The 25,970-nt window shown below is 34.8% G+C and overlaps 1 protein-coding gene across 2 annotated transcripts in view; it reads left to right on the top strand.

Annotated features, from left to right (window-relative positions):
- The window catches only part of CDH12 (cadherin 12), a 382,411-nt gene that overhangs the window by 220,577 nt on the left and 135,864 nt on the right, over window positions 1-25,970 (top strand). The window contains exon 3 of one of the 2 annotated variants that reach the window (XM_044657896.1): window positions 13,491-13,610. The exons of the other annotated variant lie outside the window; for it this stretch is intronic. Within the exon in view, the coding sequence (XP_044513831.1) occupies window positions 13,491-13,610 (120 nt within the window). The remainder of the gene's footprint in view (window positions 1-13,490; window positions 13,611-25,970) is intronic. 2 annotated transcript variants of the gene reach the window in all.

Genomic DNA, 25,970 nt, shown 5'->3' with positions numbered 1-25,970 from the left:
GATTACCTCTACAGTATTATGCATATTAAAGTAAAACTTTTGCAGAATATTTATGCTTTCTAAACCATTGTTTTCCCATCAAAAATTGTGTTTGGATTAGGGGTATGCATGAACTTAGATCTACTACTAACTGCATGGAGCTATCTGTGGGGTTCCCCAGATATCTATCATATTTAACTAATCTAATTTTATTCATTTGTTAAATTGGTTGTTTATATTTATAGTTCATATTTTATTATTTATTATATGTAAATATATTATATTTATTATATTATTATGAGAATATTAATTCTTTATAAAATATTTTATTCACTTCCTTTACTTCTTATTTATTTTTTCATTAGATTTATTTAATTCTGAGGGGGGAAAACTAAAGTTCCCCAATATTATTATACTGTTATCTATTTCTATCTGTTTCTTATTTAGTTTTTCCTTTAAAAATCTGGATGTTTTAACTCTTGATACATTCAAGTCCAATAATGATAATGCTTCATTATCTATAGTACTCACCAACATAATAGAATTACCCTGTTCATCATTTCCAATTACATCTGTTTTAACCCCAACTCTGAGATCGTGGCCTTCTTACCTTGGCCTTCTCTTGATCACTTGAGGCATAGTATATTCTCCTTCAGCCCCTCATGTTTACTCTATGTGTCTCTCATTTTCCATGTATTTCATGTAACCAACAAATTGTCAGGTCTTGGTTTTTTTATCTTTTATGCTACCTGTTTTCTTCCCCTTGCTGAAATCATCCTATATACACTCAATGTCATAGTTACTAGCTGGACATTTCATTTACTCCATTCTACTTCATTGTTTTCCCCACTCCTTCTGCTTTAGCTTTCCTTGGATGTCCAATTTTCTTTTACCAATACCTCTCCAGTTCACATCCCTTCCTCCAAATCCTCCCTCGTCTTCTCCCCTTACCATAATAGTTCCAAATTGGCCAATCTTTCCATAGGCCCCTCCTTTGTCCCTTTCTCCTTAGATTTTAATTCTTTTTCTATTCACCCTTCCAAAAATCCTTTCCTTATCCCCATATCTTTACCCTCCTTCTTCTAGATGAGTCTGATTCTAAAAATTCTTTCCTGATCTGGTCCTAAGAATCCCTCCCTTATCCCCTCACTTTATTCTCCTACCTCTTGATATGTATTTCCCTCTAGTTATCTCTCCCTTTTTTCCCCTTTACTTAACCCTTTGCCCTTCTTTTTCTCAACTCAATCTTCTCTTTTTCCTCAGTCACTGAAGGGAACTGGCAGTCCCTCCCTTATCCCATTCACATTCTCTCCTATTTTTCTGTATATTAAGTTTTTTACCCTTTGAATTGTGTATATTGTTCTCTCTTTAGCCCTCTTTAGCTCAGGTCTGATAAGAGTAGGGTTCTAGTACTACCAGCTCTTCCTCCTCCTCTTCCTCATGACAGTTCCTCCATTTATTCCTCCTCTATATGAGATATCCATTCCATCATATGTCCTCCTGATCTATCCCACTACCAGTTCAGCTTATTCTATTCCATTCAACTTGACCTCAAATCTTCCATCTATACATACCCCTTAAAAACACCCAGGCAATGATCCCATTCCCAGATGCCAAAGAAGACATTTTTCCATATAGGAATCAAATAAATTGAACTTTGGGGTTGCCTTGATAAGTTTTTCATTGTTTTTGTATATTTATTGTGGATCAGATTTTCTCCTGAGTTTTGGATTTTCCCCCAGGAATAGTTTGACATTCCTTTAGTTCATCAAATATCCACTTTTTAACTTTTATAATTATGCTCATCTTTGCTAGATGTTTTTCTTGGTTGGCCACCTCCCCCTTTGTTAGCATCCAGGAACTCCACTCTTCTGGGAGCTGTTGGGTCATGAGTACCTCAGCAATCACACTCACCAATGGATGGTCCTTTTTCACTCCTCATCTCTTACTGCTGCAGCCAAGGTCAGAGCAAGTGAATAGTAAATTCCTCAGCCCTCCAAAGTCCCTCATTTGTTAGCAGCAGACTTTGAGTCCCTCTCCTTAAGTTTGTCAACTGTAGAATCTGTGGTGTCTATTCCTTTAAGCCCTAGCTGTGGGTCAGTGGGGGTCTCTGGAGCTGAAGCCACAGAAGACATAGCTGCTAGTAGGGTCCACCAGCCATGGATTCCAGCAGTATTCTCCAGGCTGCAAACTCGAGGACTCAGCAAACAAAGTGATGTTGCCAGTTGTTGATTCCTCTCTTTTTGCTCTACTTCTGCATTCAGGGCCTGCAATTGTGAAACTGAGGCCAGGGAAGTCAGAAACCTCCCTCCCTAGTTGTCCCTGACTGTTCTGCATTACTCCTGAATATTGTCTATTTTTTTCTGCTTTTAACACTGATTCTGTGGAGTTCTTTTTTTTTTTTTTTTGGTAGAGGACGGCAAAAAAGTTTCATTCTCTACTCTGCCACCTTACCACCCCTTCTGAAAATTAATCATTTTTAACTCACCTCTCAGCTCACTAAGAACCTTAACTGATGCCTCCAACATCAGTCTCCTCTCCCCTCTTAGAATCAAGGGTGGAATACCTAACTCTTTCCAATGTCTTTCTTTAAAGACAACAGAAATTGGAATCTCAGCTCATTCTGCTCTCCATTTCTGCTTTGCTACTTAGTTTTAGGTTCAGGGAACAAAATACCCCAGAACCATGTACTCCTTGTTATCTCCCTGCCCATTTCCTGCCTTTTTTAAAAGTAATGTTCCCCCCCCCCCCCATAGAGTGTAAATTCCTTGAGGGCAGGAACTGTTTTTCTTTTTATTAATTGTATCCATAGCACAGTCAGAGTAGGTATGTGAAAAGAAAATCTTTCACCCAACAATACTACTAGGTCTGTATTCCAAAGTGATCAAAGAGAGAGGAAAAGGAAAAGGCCCTACTTATAAAAAACAATTAGAAACTTAGGGGATATCCATCAATTAGGGAATAGCTACACAAGTTGTGGTATATAATTATAATAGCATACAATTATGTCATAAGAAATGATTAACAGAATGATTACAAAAAAACCTGGAAAGACATGTAAATGTAATGCACCATGAAGTGAGCAGATCCAGGAGAATGTGATACACAATAACAGCAATAAAGTACAATGATCCATTGTGAAAGACTTAACTATTATCAGCAATACAAGGATCTAGGGCTATTCTAAGGGACTCATGATGGAAAAGACTATCCACTACTATAGAAGGATCACAGAGTCTGAATGCAGACTGAAACATGCTATTTTTCACTTTATTTCCTTCCTAAATTTTTCTCTTGTGTAAGCAACATGTGTCTTCTTCCATAACATGACAAACATGGAAAAATATATTGTTTTACAGCACATGTATAACCTGTATCATATTATTTGCTGTCTCAGGGAGAGGGGAGCATAGGGAGGGAGTGATAGAACATAGATGAGATAATGTCAGAAAACAATAATTAAAAATTGTACCTACATGTAACCAAGAAAAACATAAAACTAAAAATATTACAACATAAAATTGGGCCTTGTTCTCAATAATGAAGCAAATACAAGAAGATAAAGTAAGAGGGAATATATTAAGCACATCAAGGCAATTGTATTGAGGATGGGCTGGCAAAAGTTTCAAACTACATACTGCTTTTATTGACAACTTTTATAATAAGATTATATCCTGATTATTAAGATTAAGTCTTGATTAATAAAATTATATATATATATGCATATGTGTGTGTGTGTGTGTGTGTGTGTGTGCACATATATCCTGATAACTTTCAGTTATTCTCTTTTGTAGCATCATGCAGCCCTGCTTTTCCACAAGCTCCCTGGTACATATTCAGAGTTTTAAACAAGGTTTTAAAGAGGGACTCAGACTGACTTCCCACAGGTGCTTAATAAATGTTAATTGGATTACATTGGTTTGGTAAATAATAGGTATAGAAGGATCCAGTAAGAATTTTTTGAAGATGGGAGAGACATGCATGTATTTGTAGCCAGTAGGGAAAGTAACTAGTAAAAAGGAGAGGTCAAAAATAAATGAGAGAGTGGGAATGAAAGAAGGAACAATCTGCTAGAAAAGCTGGAATGGAATGCACAGAGGTTTGCCTAGACTAAGGCTACTTCATTTTGTGATATACAGTTTAAAGGAGAAATAATGACAGAAAGGATCTGGGTCATATGAGATGAGCTAATGAGGAGCTTTTAGTGAATGGCCTAAATTTTTTTAGTAAAATATGGGACAAGGTCTCAACAAAGAACACTGAGGAAAAGGAATCATAAAAGGTATAAAGAAGGTTGAAAAGATTTGAAAGATATAGTGAAGTGAATGGTAGAGAAAGTTGATTAGGAAAAGGTAAAAGAATTGTTTTATGGCAAAGATGGACAGGACAGTTGAGATTACATAACATGAATTTATGAGCAAGCTAGGTGACACTGTGGATAGAATATCATTTGGAATCAGAAAAACTTATCTTACTGAGTTCAAATCTGGCCTCAGACACTTACTAGCTATGTGACCTTGGACAAGTTACTTATCTCTGTTTGCCTCAGTTTCTTCATATGTAAAAGGAGCTAGAGAAGGAAATGGCAAACTACTCCAGTTTCTTTGTTAAGGAAGCTGCAGTGGAGTTAAGGAAGAATTGGACACAACTGAAATGGCTGAAGAACAACAACAACATAAATCTCTAGTGGACCTTGTCAGTTCAGTTTTATAATTTTCTAAAATCTTTCTTTTTAGCAGCACATATATAAGGAGTAAAGACAGTAGATAGCATGAGTGATCCAAAGCTGAGGATATGCAGGGCAGGTCTGTCAGTATGATAAGGGGGCACAGAAAAGAGGAGTTGATTTATTTTACCAACAAGTCAATAAAGGGAATGGAGGAGAGTATAATTAGGGGTAATGGCTTGGGATAGAACTTTGGGGCTGATAGATTAGAGGATGTAGTCTGGACTAAGAGCAGTATCTAGGACTGCTAGATAGAGGGAAAGTTGGAAAGACACTAGATTGTGATCAAATAAGGGAATTTCAGAGTTCATGAACATAGAAATGGTATAGCCATCTTCAAGTATGGCTTAGGTGGGGTGAAAAAGTAGGTAATGATAGATGAGTTGAGCATATTAAAGAACTGTGAGGTTAGGGTATTTGAAGAAGTTTCGTTATGTATGTTGATGACCCCTAATATGTCTTTCGAGGTTGAGAAGAGAAAGACTGAGCTAAGCACTGATGTCACTGGGGAAGAGGGGGTTGTCGTCCTGAAGATCAGTAAATACTAGCTACCAGAATTTTAATTAGGGAATATTAATGGATTTTATATACTTCAAAGAAGGGGTTGTTGATGGAGAATGAAGATGAAGAATCTGAAAGTGGCAGTGAGGAACAGAAAGTGTCCTATCTTGCCTTTTTCCACCAGAGATTTGAGGAGAATGAGTGAAAGTGGAGCCAGTACTGGAAAGGATGGTGGGGGAAGCTGTGTCAGGAAGCCTGAAGAAGAAAGATTTAAGGTGAAAGCACATTTGTTGAGTCAACCTGAAAATAGAGGACTACCAAAGTAGCAACAAGAATCTTTAATAGGATAGAGGAATGCAGTTTGGAGTTACCACACAACAGAGGAGAATGTAGGAGTACCCCCTATAAAGCAGGAGATGCTTTTAAAATAAACTTTAACTGGGAGGAGTGACTAACATTTGGTGAAATCAGAGGCTCTAGATCTGATTTTGTGGCTACAGGGAGGACTGATGGGATTAAAGTGATTAAAATCAGATCAAATCAAAATCTCTAGGAGTGGTAAATTTCCAGAGATATGGCCACTTTCTTCTACCCTGAGGTCAGTAGAATAAAGGCAACTCTTGGTTAAGTGTATTTAATAGTTGCTCATAAGTCTTCCACAGAAGTCTGGGAAAGGTTTAATGGCACAATGGGGAGGCTGAGTTATAAGGAATATGGAAATAATGAATATAGAAATAGGGAGTGAGAAACAGGATTTTTATGATAACAGCTCAAAATTCAAAAACACTAGCTTAGGATAAATATTATTGAAGTAGACTGAATAAATGAAATAGGTTAGAGAATAAAGTAGAATTAAAGTAGATTAATCCATTCCTGCATTATTTAGGAAACTGACCTAATCCCTCTAAGAGGCCAAGCAAACTAGGCAAGTGGTGGGTCAGAGTCCAAATTCCCCTATGGACAACACAGGGACATAGCTAACTAAGGATGAGTGTTTTAGTACAAGTAAATTGGTGCTGTTAGAATGCAAGGTAAAAATAACTAACTTTGAATGAGTGTTTAGGTACATGTGAAAAGTAAATATCCTCTGAATGATCTGAGTGTTATCTATTTATCACTACCTGTATTTGTGATGAGTGTTTTCTTGACAAATTAGAACCTGGACATCCTTGTATCTTGCAAACCTATATAAGCTATATTGTAATGTTAGTCTGTACAGTTTCCACTAGGGAAGGATGTCCCAGCTGGTAGATTTTTTTTCTTTTTTTTTTTTTTTTTTAAATCAATAAATAAATAATGGTTCTAATTATTGAATTTCTGGGTGTCTGGACTCGTGTTATGAAGTACCCCACTTCATTATGTGGAGAAGTTTACCTTCTCCCCTTTCCTGGAGTGGAGATCATGACCTCATCTATTATTGATTACTTGACTAGAGACAAGGATAGAATGGCAGCTGGAAAAAGGTAGTAGATCATGAGACTCGGGCAGGGCAATGAAGGTTTGATAAAATGAGGCAAGAACAGATTTTCCTCTCTTCTCTTAGGTTTTATTGCTGGCTGGATTTCCAATGGCAGCCACAAAATAGCAAGTGTAGAACCCAGAAAGAGTCAGAATTAAAAATCTAGACTCTTGTATAACATTATAGTGAAACAGGCTTGTCTGTAGGAATTCCTAACTTACAGACCTTTGGCTTCCAGGCCTCAGGACTTATCTGAAGGAATTCCTTCCAGACCTTTCCCCCTTACCTGAAGGAATTCTGTCCAGACATTCTCTGCTTATCTGGAGGGACCACCCACCTTTCATACCTCTCCCCTGCTGGACAGCCTATCTTGGAGCTATCCCCCCTATCCTGCCTCCAGCTGCCTACCACTCTATAAATACCCAGCTCAGGCACAGCTCCTGGTCACACATTTCAATGTGAGACCCTTGGTTTAAACCAAGACAATAAAGTCCCTTTGCATCTTGCATTGGTGGTTCAGACTCAATTTCTGGAATAATTCTCCAGGCACATCACAAGCTAAATGGAGCAGTGAGGAAAATATATTTCTCTCCTATTTTTCCATTTTTTCTCCTACTATTTTGATTAATAAAATTATTGATTTACAGCCAGGCTCATAATTTTCCCCCTTACAGTACAATCAGAGGGAAATTTGGATTTTGGATAAATTTTTATTTCACTTATGAGTTTGCCGCAGTCGTTTACTGGCAAAGGTTTAAGATTAATTGGTTCTAGGAAGGAAAAAAAGGGTGTAATCAGATTATTGGGCATTGGCTGTACCCCTTTTAGCCAACTTTTGAGGGGACATTGATCAGAGTGGCCCAAGATAGTTAGGTATATGGATAGGCTGTGAAGGGCACTTGTTGGAAGGAACTCCAGAGTCCCATGAGATCATAGACACATTTAAGTATTGAGTTTGGGTATCTACACATCCACCCTTCTTCCTGTTCCCCCAACTAAAGGGTGCTGACCTAGAAAGGAGGAGCTGTTTGAGAAAAGATTTCTGCCTCTCTGCTCACTAGATTCCCATAAAGAACATTGCAATGACCTAGGACTTAACCGTGGACATTCACATTTTCAGTGGGTAGCATAGAACTTCTCATCATTAAGTGCTTAAAAGGAAGTGGTGACTTTTAGCCAGAAGAAGGGAAAGATTGAGAGGATAATAATGATTTTAAGTATGCAACAGAGTGTGGCTAGTGGTTAGTTTCACTTGCAAACCAGCTTTAGCTAACCCTTACTTTAAGAAGGAAGGCAGAGCCCCCCCCATCTTAACTTCCTTAAACTGCCTCTAATAGTGACTTTTTCTTTGTCTATAGAGAATATTACCTGCAGTAAAATTGCCTAAGGTTAATTATCACCAAAAGAAGCCTCCAGTTTACTAAGCTTCCATTCCACACTTAAATCTGCTTACTCTAGGTCCAGGCATTGCCTAGGGCATTTAATGGTCCAGGTTCCCATTGTTTAAATTATCTCTACTATTTGGAAGCTTATAAAAGTTATTAGTCAATCAAAACTAATTGAAATTCTATTTTATTTGGTTCCAACCTGGAGCCTGGAGAAAGGCTGGCACTTTGGACCCAGGTTTGAAGCCCTGTCCTGTTATTAAATCTCTGTATACAAGAAACCATTCTTTAGATTCCCCTTTGTAGTACTCATCTTCACAAATAAGGGCATACAGAACTCAAAGTATTTATAATCCAATGGGTTTTTAAAAAAATCTGGCATCAGCCAGCTTTAAATTACTAATTACATCAGGAATTATGAACAGATTTAAAACATTGAAAAATTCTAGAATAAATCTCTGCTGGCCTGGGCAGGGGAAGAAAGGTTTAGGGAGTTAATACACCTAAGTGCAGTTCTCAGTCTTCTAGAAACTAAAGGTCCTTTGAGTCCTTTGCTCAGCATCTCTCTATCTCTCTCCTGTTCTCTCCCTGATTCCTCTTTCCTCGCCTCCTTCTACCTCTCTCTTCTATCTCTCCTCTCCACTAATTGAAAGCATCCAAAGTATAAGTTTATCTAGCCCCAACAATATTATATGACTGTGTTATCACCACTAAAATCCCTCCCAAATATGAGATAAGGTGAATTCTTATTTTTGGATTGAATTCTTTCATTTATGAAATGGGGTGATTGGATTAAGTCTTATCTAAAATCCTTTGCAGAGCCAACATTCTATGACCTTAATTAGAGAGCAATCTGGCTCTTCAACTTTTGGTAAACATTTTGACTGGTTTTTAATCTATCATATAGTAGTACTAAATAGCATAATCTCTAATGTCCCTCAGAGCAGTTAATGATTTAAGTCTTTAAGCTTAATATTATTATTATTATTATTGACAATAATAATTGAATCAACAGTACAATATTGTTTGCTTTGAATAAATTAGTACATTTTTTTCAAATGCCTTTCAATTCTTGTCCAAGGAGAAGCTTCTTAAAACTACATCCTCAGAGTTAATTTAACATTGACTTCCAAAAATTGGCTCAAGATGCTAACCACTAATTAACATATTGCTTAGAGCTCTTTTTAGAATCACTGGAGGTCTCTTCAGTAAGTTCTAAGCACTTTATGACCAGGTATATAGGAACCTTCATTTACTATAATAATTACCCTTCAGTTTTAGTTTCACAACAAAAATTAAGATGTTTACTTTTATATACACAATACAAAGAAAAATAGGGGAGTTTGAGATGTTATCTAATAAAGGAAAATGAATGGCTCCAAGTAAGACATGATGACAATTGTCACAAAGTATAATTCTGACCATGTCAATATGGATCTTCATTCAGTATCTTGGTAGGTTGGATTTGATTTATTAAAGTTTATCTATGTGTTCATTCTGAGAGTTTCAGAATAATCATAAAATAAAGTTCAGGATCAGGAAGCATCTGTCAATTCTACAAATTTAAACCATTATTACTATTTTAGGTAGATATGACATTGTGCCCTAATATCCTTCCCTGTGAACTTTAAACTCTCAGATTTCTTCTCAAATATGAATCCCTAATCACGATTTCCTTTTTTTTTTTCCATTTCCTACCTAGTGGCCCAAATTTTGAAGATGTTTCTCTGTCAACCTGACATGCTTTTTATGCAAAATCACATTAGCTTGTCAAAAAGGTTGGTTTGAGCTCTCACAAACACTGTTGTTTGTGAAGTATTACAAGTAAATCTTCTGGGATTAAGGCCCCTTTTTTCCCCTAGCAATACTGAATCTGCAACAATAATATGTTACTGATCTGTACTTAATTCATTTATCATAGGTTATCACCATCAAGCAGTAGGGCTTCATTCATTATGGACTGTCACTCTCAATACATTGGGTCATTCTGTAAATCTATATAGGTAGTATTAGGTCAGAGATTTAGAGAAAAATCTCTTCTGCTTAACTGTCTTGTGAGAAAGTCTTTTCGTGCCTATTATTTTCAGCATTTGAACACTACCAAAAGGTTTTGCATGTGGAATATAATTCTCATTGAATGTGGAAACATTAAGTTGGCCTATGTTGGGAAAGTTGCTTTGCAAAAGGAATTTCTCTGCTATGTTGCCTATTGTTGCTTTTGTTCAGAGACAACATTAAGTGCTATTTGTGTCATTCCTGAGTAAAATATTGATTTCTAAAATTTAGGCAATATTTGCATTCTTATCTGAGTAAATCACTAACCAGACTTGCATAATATTAGATATAAAGGATAAACTAGTGCTTCCAAAATCTGCGATTTTGACAGTCTGCATATTTCCTCCACTAGCACTGGCTTAGAGACTTAGTGGACAATTTAAGAGATTGTGGCTCACATTGCTTCAACTTTCACCTAGACTTGTGATCAACTTCTCCAGACTGAGCTTGGCTGTTGCTCAGAGTACATACTTTGTGTTATATGCTGTTTGTGCAATTGAAAGAATTTTTTTATTATACGGTGATTATTATAAACACTTTGTTTCTAAGTCCTTCCTCCCATACCCCTCTGCACCTTCCTAAATTGTCTACCTTTTGTAATAGTTTTGAGATCTAAACATTTTCAAAAGCCCCTCAATTATAATACATCCTAGATATGACTTGGGAATATCATAGATTTCTATTGTTATTTTGTGGTAGACAAATAGCTGCCTCAGTACCCCTCCAAAAGGAAATCATCAATCACCATTCTGAATCTCTTATTAGGTGACTTCTTACATGAAAAAATTATCATTCTTTAGAATATAAAAGCTATTTTTTTCCTGAACTGGTCCATTGCATAGTCATTCAGAAAATGTTCTGTAACTATTATTTAGCTTCAGATATCATTGGTATCTCATTTTTCCCCTCTCCTGATCAATTGTTGCAGCTTCAAGTTAAACTCTACTTAATTTTATCTTTTTTCCCTTTTGTAATCTGTGGGATAACCATATATAATTGTAATCCTTTCACCTAATTTAGATGGGAGACTAACTGAAACTTTGTATGGAAAAAAATGTTTTACTTATTACCAGAAGAAAAAAAATTACAGCAAATTCTTTTTAAGTTAATCACTACACAATTACTTCATACTGACTGTATCACAGGATCACAGACTTAGATAGGAAAAGGACTTTAGATAGGGAAAGTCTAATCCTTTCATTTTTTCAGGTGAAAAAATTGTGGCTTAAGAGGTTAATTGACTCCTGTATGGCCACATACCTAGTTAGTTAAGTTAGCAGCTGGATCTGAACACAGATATTTGGAACTCCAAGTCCGCATTCTATCCCATTCACTATCCCAAACCATACTTCCTATTTGACCTAACATTTCTAATCCTTTGTCATCTGGTAGCTTTCTCAACTCGTAGCAAAAAACTTTGGCAGATTATTTATTTGTCATGTCTAATTATGGAATTAGGACATTAATTATTTAAGAAAGCTTTCCCATTTTTCCTTAACATAGAACAATAGTTTGCTCAGCTGCCTCTTCTTAATAGCAAATTTCTACTATAAGCTATGGCAGAAGGAAGCAAACAGAAGGGAATCCAATTCATCATTTCCTACCAGTTTCACTCCTTAGATTTGATTCTATCATCATCATCCCTTCCCTACGTCTTCCCACTTTGAGAAAAAGCTCATCACCAAGAAACTCATCATAATCACAGTGCCAGATATATAGTAGGCACTTAATAAATGTATATTCTGTTTTTTCATATTGTAAATATGCTTTTAATGAAAAGATAGAATGATCACCCACCTTACTGATCTTTGCTTATGAGCTCCAGATGTTTTTTTTTCTTCTTCCCCTAGTGATTTGCTTCCTTTTTTTTAATTCTGAAATGGATTTACTCAGAAAGAGCTCTCCCAAATTAAATAATAGTACATTTGAGGAGGCCAAAGAGAAGGATTTAATAACTTGTAGGTGGGAAGTTTCTCAGTTCTTATAAAAGGCTCTGTCTCAGCTTTTGAAATCACATATAGTTCTAGCCAGAAATAACTTTTGTTATAAAGATAACAAAAGCTTATTATTGCCTTACCAGTATCATTGGCATCCCTGATGCTGTCTCTTCTAGACCCAACCTGACTCCAAGAGCTACTTGCTAGCTTTTTTTGCATGAAACTTCCTCTCCCATCTCCATGCCTTTGCACTGCCTGTCCCTCATGCCTGAAGTGTTTTCCTTTATTGTTTTTATTTCTTAGTTTCCCCTGCCTTCCTTCAAGACTCAACTCAGATTCTACCTTCTGCAGATTTTTCCAAATCAGTACTTTGCCCTTCACAGTTGTCTTCAATCTAGTCTGAATATTTCTTATATGTACTTAACCTTTTACATGTTGTCTCCTTCACTAAAATTTGAGCTACTTGAGGTCAAGGACTTTTTTTCTTTCTTTCTTTATATTCCTAGAACATAGCATCATGCCTGGAATATGGCAAGTGCTTAGTATATGTCTGTCAACTAACGGTGGCAGTTGATAAGAATTTGCTCCAGACAGTTTGCCTTTGAAGTTGCTTTCCACAGGTTGTGTCTACACAGTAACTTCCACTCAGTAGCTTTTCAATGACGAGCAAGTCTACTGCCTAGAACTATGTTGCAGCTGCAACTTCTGCTAAAAGCTTTGGCCACCTACTATGCATCTTTGTCCTAGAATTCTCCATGTTTCCTTCTCATAAGACACAAGAAACTAGCATTGTTCAGTTGGTAGTGAAACAAAGCCCTGTCAGTTCAAGTTTAGACATTGTTCCTATCCTGTTAATTAGATATGTCTTCCTGCTTCTGGGCAACCCAGTGGTATTATCTATATAATTTGATTTCCTCTAACCTTTCCTGGTCACTTAATTGGATAAGGAGTTAGTTAAGATAGGTTTAGGAATAGACTTAATTTAAAAAGCAAAACTACATGCATTTGTTATTATAGATTGATTAATATTATAAAAGATTATTAAGCTGAATATCTTTAGAATTTATTAAGAATATAGCTATGAGACTTGAACCCTTCCTAAGTATTGCAGGTGGAAAATTTTATTTTTGGAGTATTTATTTATGGAGTTTTTATTCATTTTTACTCCTACAGTATCCATGATAAGCTTTAATTTAAAATGTTTGCAATTGCTTTTAAAATGCTATTGATAATTCAGTCAGAAATTTCATTGCAAAAAAATGGATATATCTCCCTTTATAAAAATAGGTATTAAAATATGTGTAATGTAAATAGGTAGGTCAATATATTTTCTTTAACCTTTGACCTTTGGCACTATGAGATATCCTGATCCAAACAAACTGTTGTCAGAGCAGACAGAATAGAAAAACATAGAATGCTCAATTATTATCTTCTCTTCTTTTATCTAGGTGCATATGTGCTTCAGGTCAAAGCCACAGATGCAGATGATCCAACCTATGGAAATAGTGCCAGAGTGGTTTACAGCATCCTTCAGGGACAGCCTTATTTCTCTATCGATCCCAAGACAGGTAAATATTTTATCAGTGAAAACATTATCATCACCCTTTCAAATGTTTAAACTTTAATTAAACTTTGGCACGGTGTGTTGCATTGTCTTGTGTAGCAATAAAGAATCTGTGTCGTGCAGATTGAATTCAAGAAGATAGTATCTTTCATTAGTAAGCTGTACAGTATTTTTTGTGGTTCTAAACTGGGGATGAGAATTTATTTGGCTTAAATTTTCAAAATCTAACATCTGAAATCAATAAAAAGAATATATACATATATACACATATCTGTATATATGCATATAAAATACACACATATGTATAGGTGTCTGTTGTAGGTTTCACTGATTTCCAGCCATTTAATAGCATCAACAATAGTAAATGAGTTGACATTTATATAGAACATTCAGCATTCATTATCTCATTTGATCCTCACAACAATCTGAAGAGGTAGATTATGTAAGTATTATTATCCCTAATTTATAAATGACTAAACTGGTTCTCAGTAGGAATAAATAACTTGCCCTTACTCCTAAAGTTACTAAAAATCAAAGGTGAGATACAGATCTAAGTCTTTTCCTTATTCCAAGTTCAGGCCTCTAATTCTCTCTCTCTCTCTCTCTCTCTCTCTCCCCTTTCCAGATAGATAGATAGATAGATAGATAGATAGATAGATAGATAGATAGATAGATAGATAAAGAGATAAATAGATAATTTTATTCATTGATTTTTAAAACATACATGTGTTTTTTTTTCTTTCTTTATCATGATGTGTTATATTCTGAACCCACAGTATTATCTAAGGAATATTTATAAAATACTTTTAAATGGGGGTACAGAATGTGGATTGTGGTTAATCTAAATGTTTTTAACTGAGCAAAAGAACAAATGACGGGGCAGCTGGGTAGCTCAGGGGAGTGAGAGTCAGGCCTAGAGATAGGAGGTCCTAGGTTCAAACCCGGCCTCAGCCACTTCCCAGCTGTGTGACCCTGGGCAAGTCACTTGACCCCCATTGCCCACCCTTACCAATCTTCCACCTATGAGACAATACACCGAAGTACAAGGGTTTAAAAAAAAAAAAAAGCACAAATGACACCTTGAAACATCCAAATTATGTCTTGTTCAGGACCTATTCCAGCCTATTTTAAAAAATATTGCCATTTCTATATTTTAATCATTCAGCGAAGTAATTCATACCAAGTAGAATACTAAGGAGTATGCTTGTAGGTAGGGCTATGATCAGGAATGCAAAAAGGAAAACTCACCTGTATGACCCTTAAACATTTATCAGTTTCCACTCCAAAAGATCTGGGCTTAGATGTCAGATCGATTGTTAAGGATCCTTCCTCCTTGGTTGATCAATAATTACAGCCAGAAGTTTCATGCCATAGTTAATAGAAGAATCTTCAAAAGAAATTTGTCTTTTTTTTTCCTCAGCTATGTCCAACTCTTCATGACTCTTTTTGATTTTTTTCTTAGCAAAGATTCTGGAGTGGTTTGTCATTTTCTTCTCTATCACATTTTAGAGATGAGGAAACTGAGACAAAGAGAATTAAGTGACTTACCTAGAATCACACAACCAATAAGTGTCTGAGGCCAGATTTAAATTTAAGAGGAGTCTTCCTGATTCCAGGCCCAGTACTCTATCCACAGAATCATCTTTCAGGTGACCTTAATTTTACTCTCAGTATCAACATTTCTACAATAGAAAATTCTATAAATTAACTTTAGTTATATATTGTATATGAAAATCTTTGGCATTTTCAGAGTCCTCTGAAGTCTCAGCCTTCAGGAAACAAATTACATTTGATTTTAAGAAAAGTTCAAAGACAAACTAGAAATGATTTTTATTTAAAGTTTAAATTAAATAAAAATAATGATCTCCATTTTATTGTGATTTGTAATATTGTATTAGTTTATACCTATTATTGCTATCAGCTTTTAAAACCCAACTTTGAATCATGTGCATTTCCTTGGAAAAGCACTCATTTTTGACACTCTAAATTCCAATTCAGTCAAAAATTGGTTTGTACCCAAATTATTTCACTGAATTTGTGATGTTGTCAATGTCATACTCCTTCTTATAATGCTAGCCTATCCATGCATGGCAGAGCTGTGGGATTATTTTATCTGATTTTATTCTCTTCTTCCCACCCCCACACCCTAACCTTTACTTAGAACATCACTTTGTCATTCTTTCATTGGATATACTCCAGAATTTACTTAGAAATAGTTCTTTTTATTCCCTCAAAGTGACAAATTTTTCTTTTGATGTTCTATCCCCTCTTCATCATTATCAACAAAACATCTCTTACTAGTTTATTGAGATGAAAGCCAAACTGAATTAAGTTCCTTGAACTTCCCTTCTTCCTACCTCTGTATTTTTCTATATTTTTGAATGTCATCCCTTCTTTTCCTCATATCAGAGAAATTCCTTGTCCTGTCTTTGTAACACTAACACTTTTTCCCATGTTATAAATTTTGTGCCTTCTATCCTGTTTACCAAATCATTATTTTCCTGCTACAGTTGTAGAACTAAGCTAAAAGAGTTCTACAGCAAATAATAGTAATAAAAATAATCACATTTACATGGTACCTAAAAGGTTTATAATGTGGTTTCCTGAAAAAAAATCTCCTGAGTTTTATTGTTCTCAATTTATAGATAGGAAAGGTAACCTCGGGGAGGTAAAAAACAAAGAACTACCTGTAGTCATATAGTAAATAAAAGACGTGAGATTCAAATCCAAGACTCCTACTTCAAATGTTTTTTTTTTTTTTTAACTTAGTTCACAGGATCACAAGATCATGGATTTAAAACTTAAAGGAGGCTTTAGTAGTCCAAAATTCTTATTTTGCACATGAAGAAACTGAAACTCAAAGAAATTTAATGTGTTGTTCATGGTCAAATATAAGTAGTAAGAGTAAGGTTGGAAACCTAGACCTCTGACTGTAATCAAGTATTCTTTCCACAACTTCACAGTCTATAAAAGTGTATAAAATATGAAGAATAAACAAGATAAACTAGTCCTAATCAAGAAAGCAATTTGCTATTATCAAGATATTACTGAGACTGGGTGGTATGGGACGTATACCATGAAAATGAAAATGAGTGCTTCATTCAAAAAGGATTAATCAAAGAGAATGATATGAATAAGTAGTCTTATATTTTAAAAATATATACTGTCAGGATTTCCAGGAACTGTTAGAGAAAACATGGTAGGCAGAATTTTGATGAAGATTGACAGAGAGAAAAAGAGAAGTAGTATTGCTGTGTGATTGATAGGAGAGGAGAAAATAAAGAGTATGACAGAACACTGGTAAGGGAGTTCAGTTATCAGGGCATCTGTTGAAATTCAGATTAATAAGGAGAAAATGGTTGCTGAAGTAGGGACAATGTGAATCTTGGGAAAGTGTCCACTCCATCTTAAAGTTTGTGACACAGGCTGAAATTATCTGTCAACTCTAGAATTTGGGAGAGGGAATTATAAAGAATTCAGAAAAATATGGAGGATACCAAACCAAGAGGGGCTGCCAAGCTCTCAAATAAAATCCTAATGAATCTAACAAGAAGCAAGTATATTGAGGAAGAAATATGTGATAGGGAATCCATCTAAAGAGAATAATGTAGATACACATGGAACTCACCAACCAACTTAAATTGTGAAGTTTTGTTCAGAAGTTAAAAGTAATGGCAGATAACTGATGATGTATTCAAAAGGCTAGAAAAATCCCATAAAAATGGTGTGAGGAATGCTGAAGATCTAATGAGCTCAGTTTGGTGGTAGTATTAATGACAACAAAAAATTCTCAAAAGAATTGCTAACTGCTGACAACAATATGAAAGACTGTTCCTGATCACTAATAATGAGGTTTTAAATTTTTTTAAACAAACGAAAATCCAGGAAGCTTCAAATCACAGCAAAAAGTTGGCAAAGATATTTACACAAACATGGGAACTGTTACCTTTGTCCAGGCTGAGGAAAGATAAACATGCCAATGCTTTATTGGAGCAGGTGTGCACTGATCTAACCATCTGGGAAAGCAATATGGAATTATGTAAAGAATGTGACTAAAATGTCCATCTTCTTTGAGAAATTCCACTGCTAATATATATGTGTATATATGCATATATATATATATATCCTTAAGAAGGTTCATAATAAAAAGAAAATATCCATATATACCAAAACATTTAAAGCTGCACTTTATATAATAGGTAGGAAAGACCTAAAAACAAAGGAAATGCCCACAATTGGCAAATGGATATGTTAAACAAATCTTGATACAATGACCCATCCCAGTTCCAAAGAATGCATGATGAAACATGGCCTTCACCTCCAAAGAGACAACAGATAGAGTACATATTGAAGCATATTTTTTTCCTTTCTCTTTTCTTTTGGAAAATGGCTTATGCCAAAATGTATTTTGAATGAATATTTGTATTTGTAATATGTGATGTTTTTATTGCCTTCTTATTTGGTCAGGAAGGGGAGAGGAAGAAAATGTGGAACTGAAAAAAAGAATTTAAAAGTGTCTTTGCTTAAAAATACCAATTAAAAAATAAGCTATGATACCATAAAATGAAATGTTCTATAAGAAACATTGACTATGATGAATACAAAGAAAATGCAGCAAACAGTATGAAATGATAATGAAGTTAAATAATAATAATTGATATAATAATAATAAATGATATTATTATCATAATAAATGATAAAATGAAGTAATGAGATCTAGGGAAAAATACATATACCATGAATAAAACTATATAGAAAGAAAAGTTGCAGTAATGAAATTAGTGAAATGACCATGAATGCTATACAATCATAATGACAAAGTTTGAATCTAATGAAAATACATAAGAAGGTATCTTGGACCCTTCTTCATAGAAGAGAAGAATTATTTATAGGCAACACTGCAGACACTATTAAAATGGATTGACATATTTGGTAAAGCACTTTTTGTTGTTATTGTTATAAAGGCTGCCTCTAGGTGTAGGGAAAGATGAAGTAATATATTGGAAATTATAAGTGATTTTAAAATAAAAGCTATCAATAAGATTGCTTTAAAATAGAATATTAATGAAAACAAAAGGCTTTTAAAAGTCTCCACTGATAATGAGGAGGATTAAAGAAGGAAAAGGAATACTACTTGGGACTGAAAGGGTGATGAGGAAGTACAACCTAGAGATGGCAAAGATACTTCAGCTCTGATTTTGCTTCTCTACTCTGGTAAAGTTTGGATTGCTAAGAATAGTACAAAAAGTTTTAAGAAGAGCTGAAACATTCTAGTGTGAAGAGATAATAATAAATCATCTAATTGCCCTCAATGATTTCAAATCACTTTCGCCCAAACAAATAGTATCCCAAGGTACTAATAGAATGGGTAATTATATATACAATTCTGAAAGAAGAAAGAAGATGAAAAGGAGGAAAAGGGGTGGGGGTAGCAGCAGAAGAAGAGCAGGAAGACTAGAGGCATGAATTGTTTATATCCATTTGGATTCCTAAAATTAAAAAAAATATATATCATTAAATAAATGCTTTGTGAAAAATGTAGAAAGGGAAATACTGATTTAAAAAATAGCATGACTTTATTTCTAAAACATATTTAAACCTTATATTGATAGATTGTGGGAATGCTAAAGATTTTAACTAGATTTAACTATAGTTCAAAAAATTGTTTGACAAATCTTCTCATCGTAGATGGACAAAATAGAAAGACAAAGATTAGACACAGTACTATTAGATGTATTTGGAAAGGGTAGCCTTTGGCTTCATAGCAACTTAAATGGTTTTTTTAGTGAAGTGACCTAGAGATTTATCACTGTCCAGAAACTTATAATTTAACATTTTTATCAGTGACTTAGATGAAGGTTTTGTGGTAATGATGCATAGCAAAATTAAATATGACATGACTCTTGAAGGAATAGATAACACATTGGACAAAAGAAACAAAATTCAATAACATTTAAGGATTAAGCATGGCATGGATTAAATTATATTAAAAGTGAAGAGAAGGAGTAATGTTCTGTAACTGAGTTAAAATGATCAATTTCATATGTAGAAAATGGAGGTCTTGCTGAAAATGTGTATGAAAACATGAAAACAAAAAGCAAAACAAAAATGATATGGAAGTATTAGTGAACTTTTCTTTCCAGACAGATTGACCAATTTGTTCTTCTTGGTCTCTTCTTACATTCACTTGCAACAGATTGCCTTACCCAACCAACCAACCACCATGTTTGGAATGCATTCTCCTCATTTATGCATCTTGGATCCTTAAGCTTCTTTCACGATTCATCTCTCATGTGCAAAACTTTCCTAGTTATCCAGTTGTTGTTACTCTCTATCTCTTCTCATTATCTTGTTTTCATTTATATGTTTATATATTGTGTTCTGTAGTAAAATGTAAGTTTGTTGAAGATCTGGAGAGGTTCTTTTTTTTTCTTTTTCTTTGGTATCGCTAGTATGTAGAATAACACTTTACATATGATTGAGACTTGACAGATGTTTGTTAAAATGAATTCATATCAAATTTATTATGAGTAAGTAGCTAGACTGTAGCCAAAAAAAAAAAAAAAGATAATTCCTAAGCAGCAGTAAGAGAAGGATAATATTCAGATTGATTAAGTACAATATTCAAATACTTAGCACTGATTGTACCATATCTGAAGGACTATGTTCAGTTTTAGATACCATATTGTATATATCTATATATACATACACACACATATATATACACACATATATGCACTCGAATTATATATATATATATACACATTATAAACAATATATGTACAAATGTGTGTGTGGCAGGGTATATAGAAAAGAATTCCTAGAATAGTTTCTAGGATGGCTCAGGAACATGAAAACAATGCCATATAAAACCAGGTTGAAGCATGGCCTGGAATACAATAGCAATCTTTGAATATTTGAAAGGCTATCATAGGTTAGTGGGATTAGAATTTTTTCTACATATACCCAACAGGCAGAACTAGGAAGTGTGACATTTCAGAAAGACACATTTAGGCTTAATGAATAGAGCAAAAAAATAGAACTATCCAAACCTGGCCAGGACGGCTTCAGAATGTTCTATTCCACCCCACCTCCCGACCTCCCACAAAGACGCACTCCCTAATTGAAGTCTTAAAGTAATGTCTATTGTGAGTGCTACAGGATATTCTGAGGAACGGATTTAACTAGATGGTTTTTGAGGTCCTTTGCAATCCTGAAATCATATGATGCTCTAAGTATCATGACAACAGACTTGCAAGAAAAGCATAGATATAAGATACAATGAGAAGGAGGACTCTGTAAAGCTTGGATGCTGGCTCAATGTAGGAAGTGAAGGGAGAAGAAAGAATCACACATCACTCTGAATTTTCTGCCCTGAAGGAATTGAAGAACTCAATAACTTTAATAAAAATAAGAACTCAAGAGGAGAATTTGGTCTGGGAACCCTGGGGATTATGTGATGAATTTTAGGAAGGTTGAGTTTTAAATGATAGCTGAACAAGCAAATAGATATTTTCTGCAGGGTGATAGAAATATGTAGTAAGCATGGAAGAGAGAACTGAGAAGAAGGTTTTTTTTAATAGTTCATATTTACAAAGTTTTTCCCTCAAAATAGCCCTGTCAGATAGGTTTTAACATTTCATTTCAGTTCAATCGACATTTATTATGCACCTACAATATCCACCTATTGTAGTGTAGTAAAGTTCCTTCACTGTATTTTTAAGTAATTTTCATTATATTTGTAGGGAAAGGAGATTGGGGTAGGCAGATGTGGCATATACACAGAAAAGTAAAATGCATTTATGGTCTCTGACACATAGAGAGTAGTTAATAAATGCTTGATTGATGGATTGAATATGTGCAGAGATAAATAAAATACTCTTGTATCTGGTCATAAGTATTATACAGAATTAAGTATAATAGACTTAAGAGAAATCAGGCAGTGTGCTTTAGGATAACTTAGAGTCACAAGGGTTAATCCCATGTGGGATTTATACCAGGAATATAAGGATAGTTTAATATTAAGAAAACCATCATCCACATAATTGACCATATCAATAATCAAACCAACAGAAATCACATGATTATCTCAATAGATGCAGAAAAAGCCTTTAACAAAATACAACACCCATTCCTATTGAAAACACTAGAAAGTATAGAAATAGAAGGGCCCTTCCTCAAGATATAATATTTAAAACTATGAAGCTGAATGGAGCTTAATAACTTTATTAAATTAAAAGTAGTAGTAGTAGTAGTAGTAGTAGTAGTAGTAGTAGTAGTAGTAGTAGTAGTAGTAGTAGTAGTAGTAGAGAAAAAAGTAGGAAAGAGGTAAAGAGATATTTAACCTTTCTAATGTATTGTCACTGTTATGGGCCTCTAGTTACACTTCACCAAGGGTCCACTCTGCTCCTCTATACACACTCCCAAGACCTCCCATTTGCTCTTGGCTTCAACTTATAAGCTTTTTCCTCCACTCACTAACTCTCATGCATCACATCTCAGGAACCAATCATAGTTTCTTAATTTGCCTGGGCCATCCATGGGATCAGTGCCTGTGGAACCATTGTTTCCTGCCTCATTAGTTTGTTAGTTCTTTAACTTCCTTTTTCTGAGGCTTATCTATAAATGAATTTACTCAGTGGTATTTGACCTCCAAGTCACTGAGAGATGACATAAAAAAAAACACTAGAGAGAGAGAAATTCATTTCTGACAAAGATAATAAACAGTATATATTTAAAACCATCAGTAAAAGTATCATCTGCAATGGGGGCAAGTTATAAGCCTTCCCAATAAGATCAGGAGTGAAGCAAGGATGCCCTTTATCACCTCTATTATGTAATATTGTACTAGAACCTCTAATGATAGCAATTAGAGAAGAAAAAGAAATTGAAGGAATTAAAGTAGGCAATGAGGAAACTAAAGTAAGACTCTTTGCAGATGATAATATACTTAAAGGATCCTAGAAAATCAACTAAAAATTAACTAAAAATTAAGTTTAGCCAAGTTGCGGGGTACAAAATAAACCCACATAAGTCTCAGCATTTCCATATATTTCCAAGAGGACGTCAGCTCTATATGATGCAGTGTTCATAATATTTCATCCCTTTGTGCTCCAGAGCATACAGCTGCCCTTATTTTTGCTGCCCTCTAGAAGTTTGAGAGAATAGGGAGGAGTTCTAACTTGTTGCACATTTTCTTTCATTTATTTCCCTCTGTGAGACCTTCTAGGGTCCTTGTCCCAAGAAGTGAAACATTGTTATACAAACACAGGCTACATATTGATGTAAAAACTCAGCTCTGGAAGAATAAATTAATTGAGCAAAAGACACATACACAAATGCCCCTTATGATTAGACACTGAATTTTATGACTCCAAGCACAGTGCTCAATATTATCATTTTCATTTTACAAATGAGAAAAGTGAACTTTAATGGTTATTTGATTTCCAGTCAGTTAATTAACATTTATTAATCACTCACTATATACTGGACCTCATACCAAACTCTTGGATACAAAGAAAGAATACAAAGAAAAGTAAGATAGTCCCTATCTTAAGGAGCTCACAACCTAATGGAAGGCAGTATCATGGAAATAACTATGTAAAAAAACAATATAGACATGCTGAATTGGAGATGTCTCATAAATAATAAGCTTGAGGAAGACTGGGAAAGGCTTCTTTTTACAGAAGTTGAGATTTTGGTCACAGATACAAAAAAAAAAAATGCAGTGTAGTATCCTTATCAGATGGCTGGGTTTTTATTCAAACGACCTGAAATTGAATTCTGACTCACTTTCTACTGGTTTTGCATTGAGCAAGTCACTAAATGTCTCTGAGAATCTGAATTTGAAGTGAGCTACTGTAATCTATGATCTATGAGTAGAACAGAGAACCTTTTTTATTAACATTTTTAACTTCACAGTAAAGTGTAAAAAGGCTTGGGCTTTTTGAAACATTTATTTGTCTTAATATCTGCAGAGACAAATCTGATAGTTTATATGCTGTTGAATTGATTTAAATTGAATTATGATGGGGTCCTAGTGTAAGATATTTCAGAGTTAAAATGAGGAATTATGAAAAAAATTGAATTTGATCACTGATGAATTTGAAAAGCACAACTTAAGTCCAAAGGAAGGGAAGGTGGAAGTTATATTATAAGTATTTAATCACTTAAAGAATAAATGTGTGGTATAAAAGTTGATATATTGTTTATAGATGGCCCTCCCAATTAATGTGTCAGAGCCTCTGGGATAACACTGTTAATATCAGTTACACAGCCTTGATCTTAGGAGATGAATTAGATTTCAGTGTTATTTAACCCCTCTTTTTCCTGGAAAATTTCACATGATACACTGAAAACATAGCCCTTGCTTCTATGTCAGGCGACTTAAATCATGTAGAACACAGGGTTATGGGACCAGAATCTCCAAGAATACTTTTAACCTTTAAAAATGGAGTCAGAAAGTGATTTCCCTTACCCCTAAAATGAAATTTTCCAGAAAGCCCTGAGTTATTACCATTAAAAAGCATTATTTGACAAGATTCCTTTGTTGGATTCAACTTGCCCCTTTGGCGGAAATTCCAATTGACCATTATCACTCTGCCAAGATTTCTGACTTCTAGCTAAACCCATAGACCAAGGATCTTTCTATTTTAATACCCTTCCAGCAATGTTTTCCACTCTTGACTCCTCTTTCTCTGCCTGTTCCATAAATAATCTACCTTTGCTTCCATTTTTGGCTTGACCCCAAACACTTGCTTTTTGGTCTCTTCTGTACTCAAGATGTCTTGTCACTAATCCTCTTGTTCTCTAAAATGAGTTATCCAGAACTGCAATCTGAATTGAAAACTGTACTTGTGCCTCTACCCTTAATCTCTCAGTGTGTCAAGTTTAGGAAGAGTATCCTCAATATACTCTAGTCAATATCAGGTACATTTAACTCTACCTATGTTAGAATGGTAGAGATACAGTGGTAGTTTAAAGGGTAATCCTTTTAAAAGAAGTAGTGTATTTTTTTTCTTTTTTTCTTTTAAGAAAGTGAAAATCTGAATATGCTTGTAAGTAGAGGAGAAATAGACAATGAAGAATGAAAGGTTCAAAATGCTGAAAAATCAGTTCATAACTGATAGGGTAGATTCTGAAGAAAGAGTGAAGAGTGATGAGATGAAAAGCAGAAGATTAGCTTTCAAAAGCAGATAAATGCCTCTGAGAATGAAGTGGGAATAAATGAAATAGAGATTTTGAGGAAATAAGTAGTCTATTTTAATAGGTTGAGAGAAGAAATATTGGGGGCTCTGGCAGCAAGTCTTCATTATTTTAATAAAATAAGGGCCACGGTTATCTACTGAGAACAAAAGCTGGAGTGAGTGGAATTGATGGCATAGGTAGTGTGGGGAAAGGCTGGAACAGATACTAAGGAGAACACAATAGAGAGTTAGCAATAACTTGCAAAAAAATAAAAGGCAGCCTATCCAAGGCCACATTTTTTAAAAATATGAAAACTTTTTTTCTTGCTTTGTTTGGCTTGTTAACATGGTGCACAATAAAAAGGAGCAAGAATACAAACAGATGGTTTGAGAGGATGTACTGCTTAAATAATTCCCTGACCTACCACCACTCTATCCCCATGGATTCTAATTCCTCCGCTCTTGCCCCAGGATCTGTGACTTCAGACAACTTACCTGTCTGACAATATTGCACAGTCTTTCCTGATGGACTCATTGAATTCTTCTAGTTTAACCTTGAGAGGGAAAGTATTCAAGATGAATATTCACAGGCTACATCTATAGTGTTGATGTTAGTCAGAAGGGTCTGGCTAATGACAACATCTAAGTGAAGAACAAGGCAAAAATAAGCAGCTAATTGCTGCATTGAAGCTTGGTGCCAGTTTAAAAAAAGATAATGGCAGTAGAGACATTCACACCTGGAAAGACAGCAGTTGTACAGGTTGAGTTGTTTTCTCTTTGATCTTTGCTTCAATGATGACATTATCTGGACAGCTTAGTATTAGCAAACATTGAACTATAGATATATGTGTAATTTATCTTTTTTTTAAATTTCCAGATTAAAGCCTTTCCTACTTTTTCCATGGTATTTCTGATTTAAGGGGGGAAAGTGGCATCTATTATAATAAATCAATTGTCTTCCATTGCTTTGTTGTTTGTTTGTTTTCCTGGTCACAGGAATCTTTATGATACCACATATTTCAAACCACTAAACATAAAAAGAGTAGGTGATTAGGCACTTCTTCGAAAGGAGAGCCAATCCTTTTTTTCATGAACACATTAGGAAGATCTTTTTAAGTGATCATATTATAGTTACTAAAAAGTAAATTAAAAAATAAACAAAATCAGTAGTAAATTTT

The sequence above is a fragment of the Gracilinanus agilis genome, chromosome 1, assembly GCF_016433145.1.
Source record: "Gracilinanus agilis isolate LMUSP501 chromosome 1, AgileGrace, whole genome shotgun sequence".
NCBI classification, from domain to species: Eukaryota; Metazoa; Chordata; class Mammalia; order Didelphimorphia; family Didelphidae; genus Gracilinanus; species Gracilinanus agilis.
Note: the sequence above shows the minus strand (reverse complement) of the source record. Positions and strands in the feature narration are given on the sequence as shown.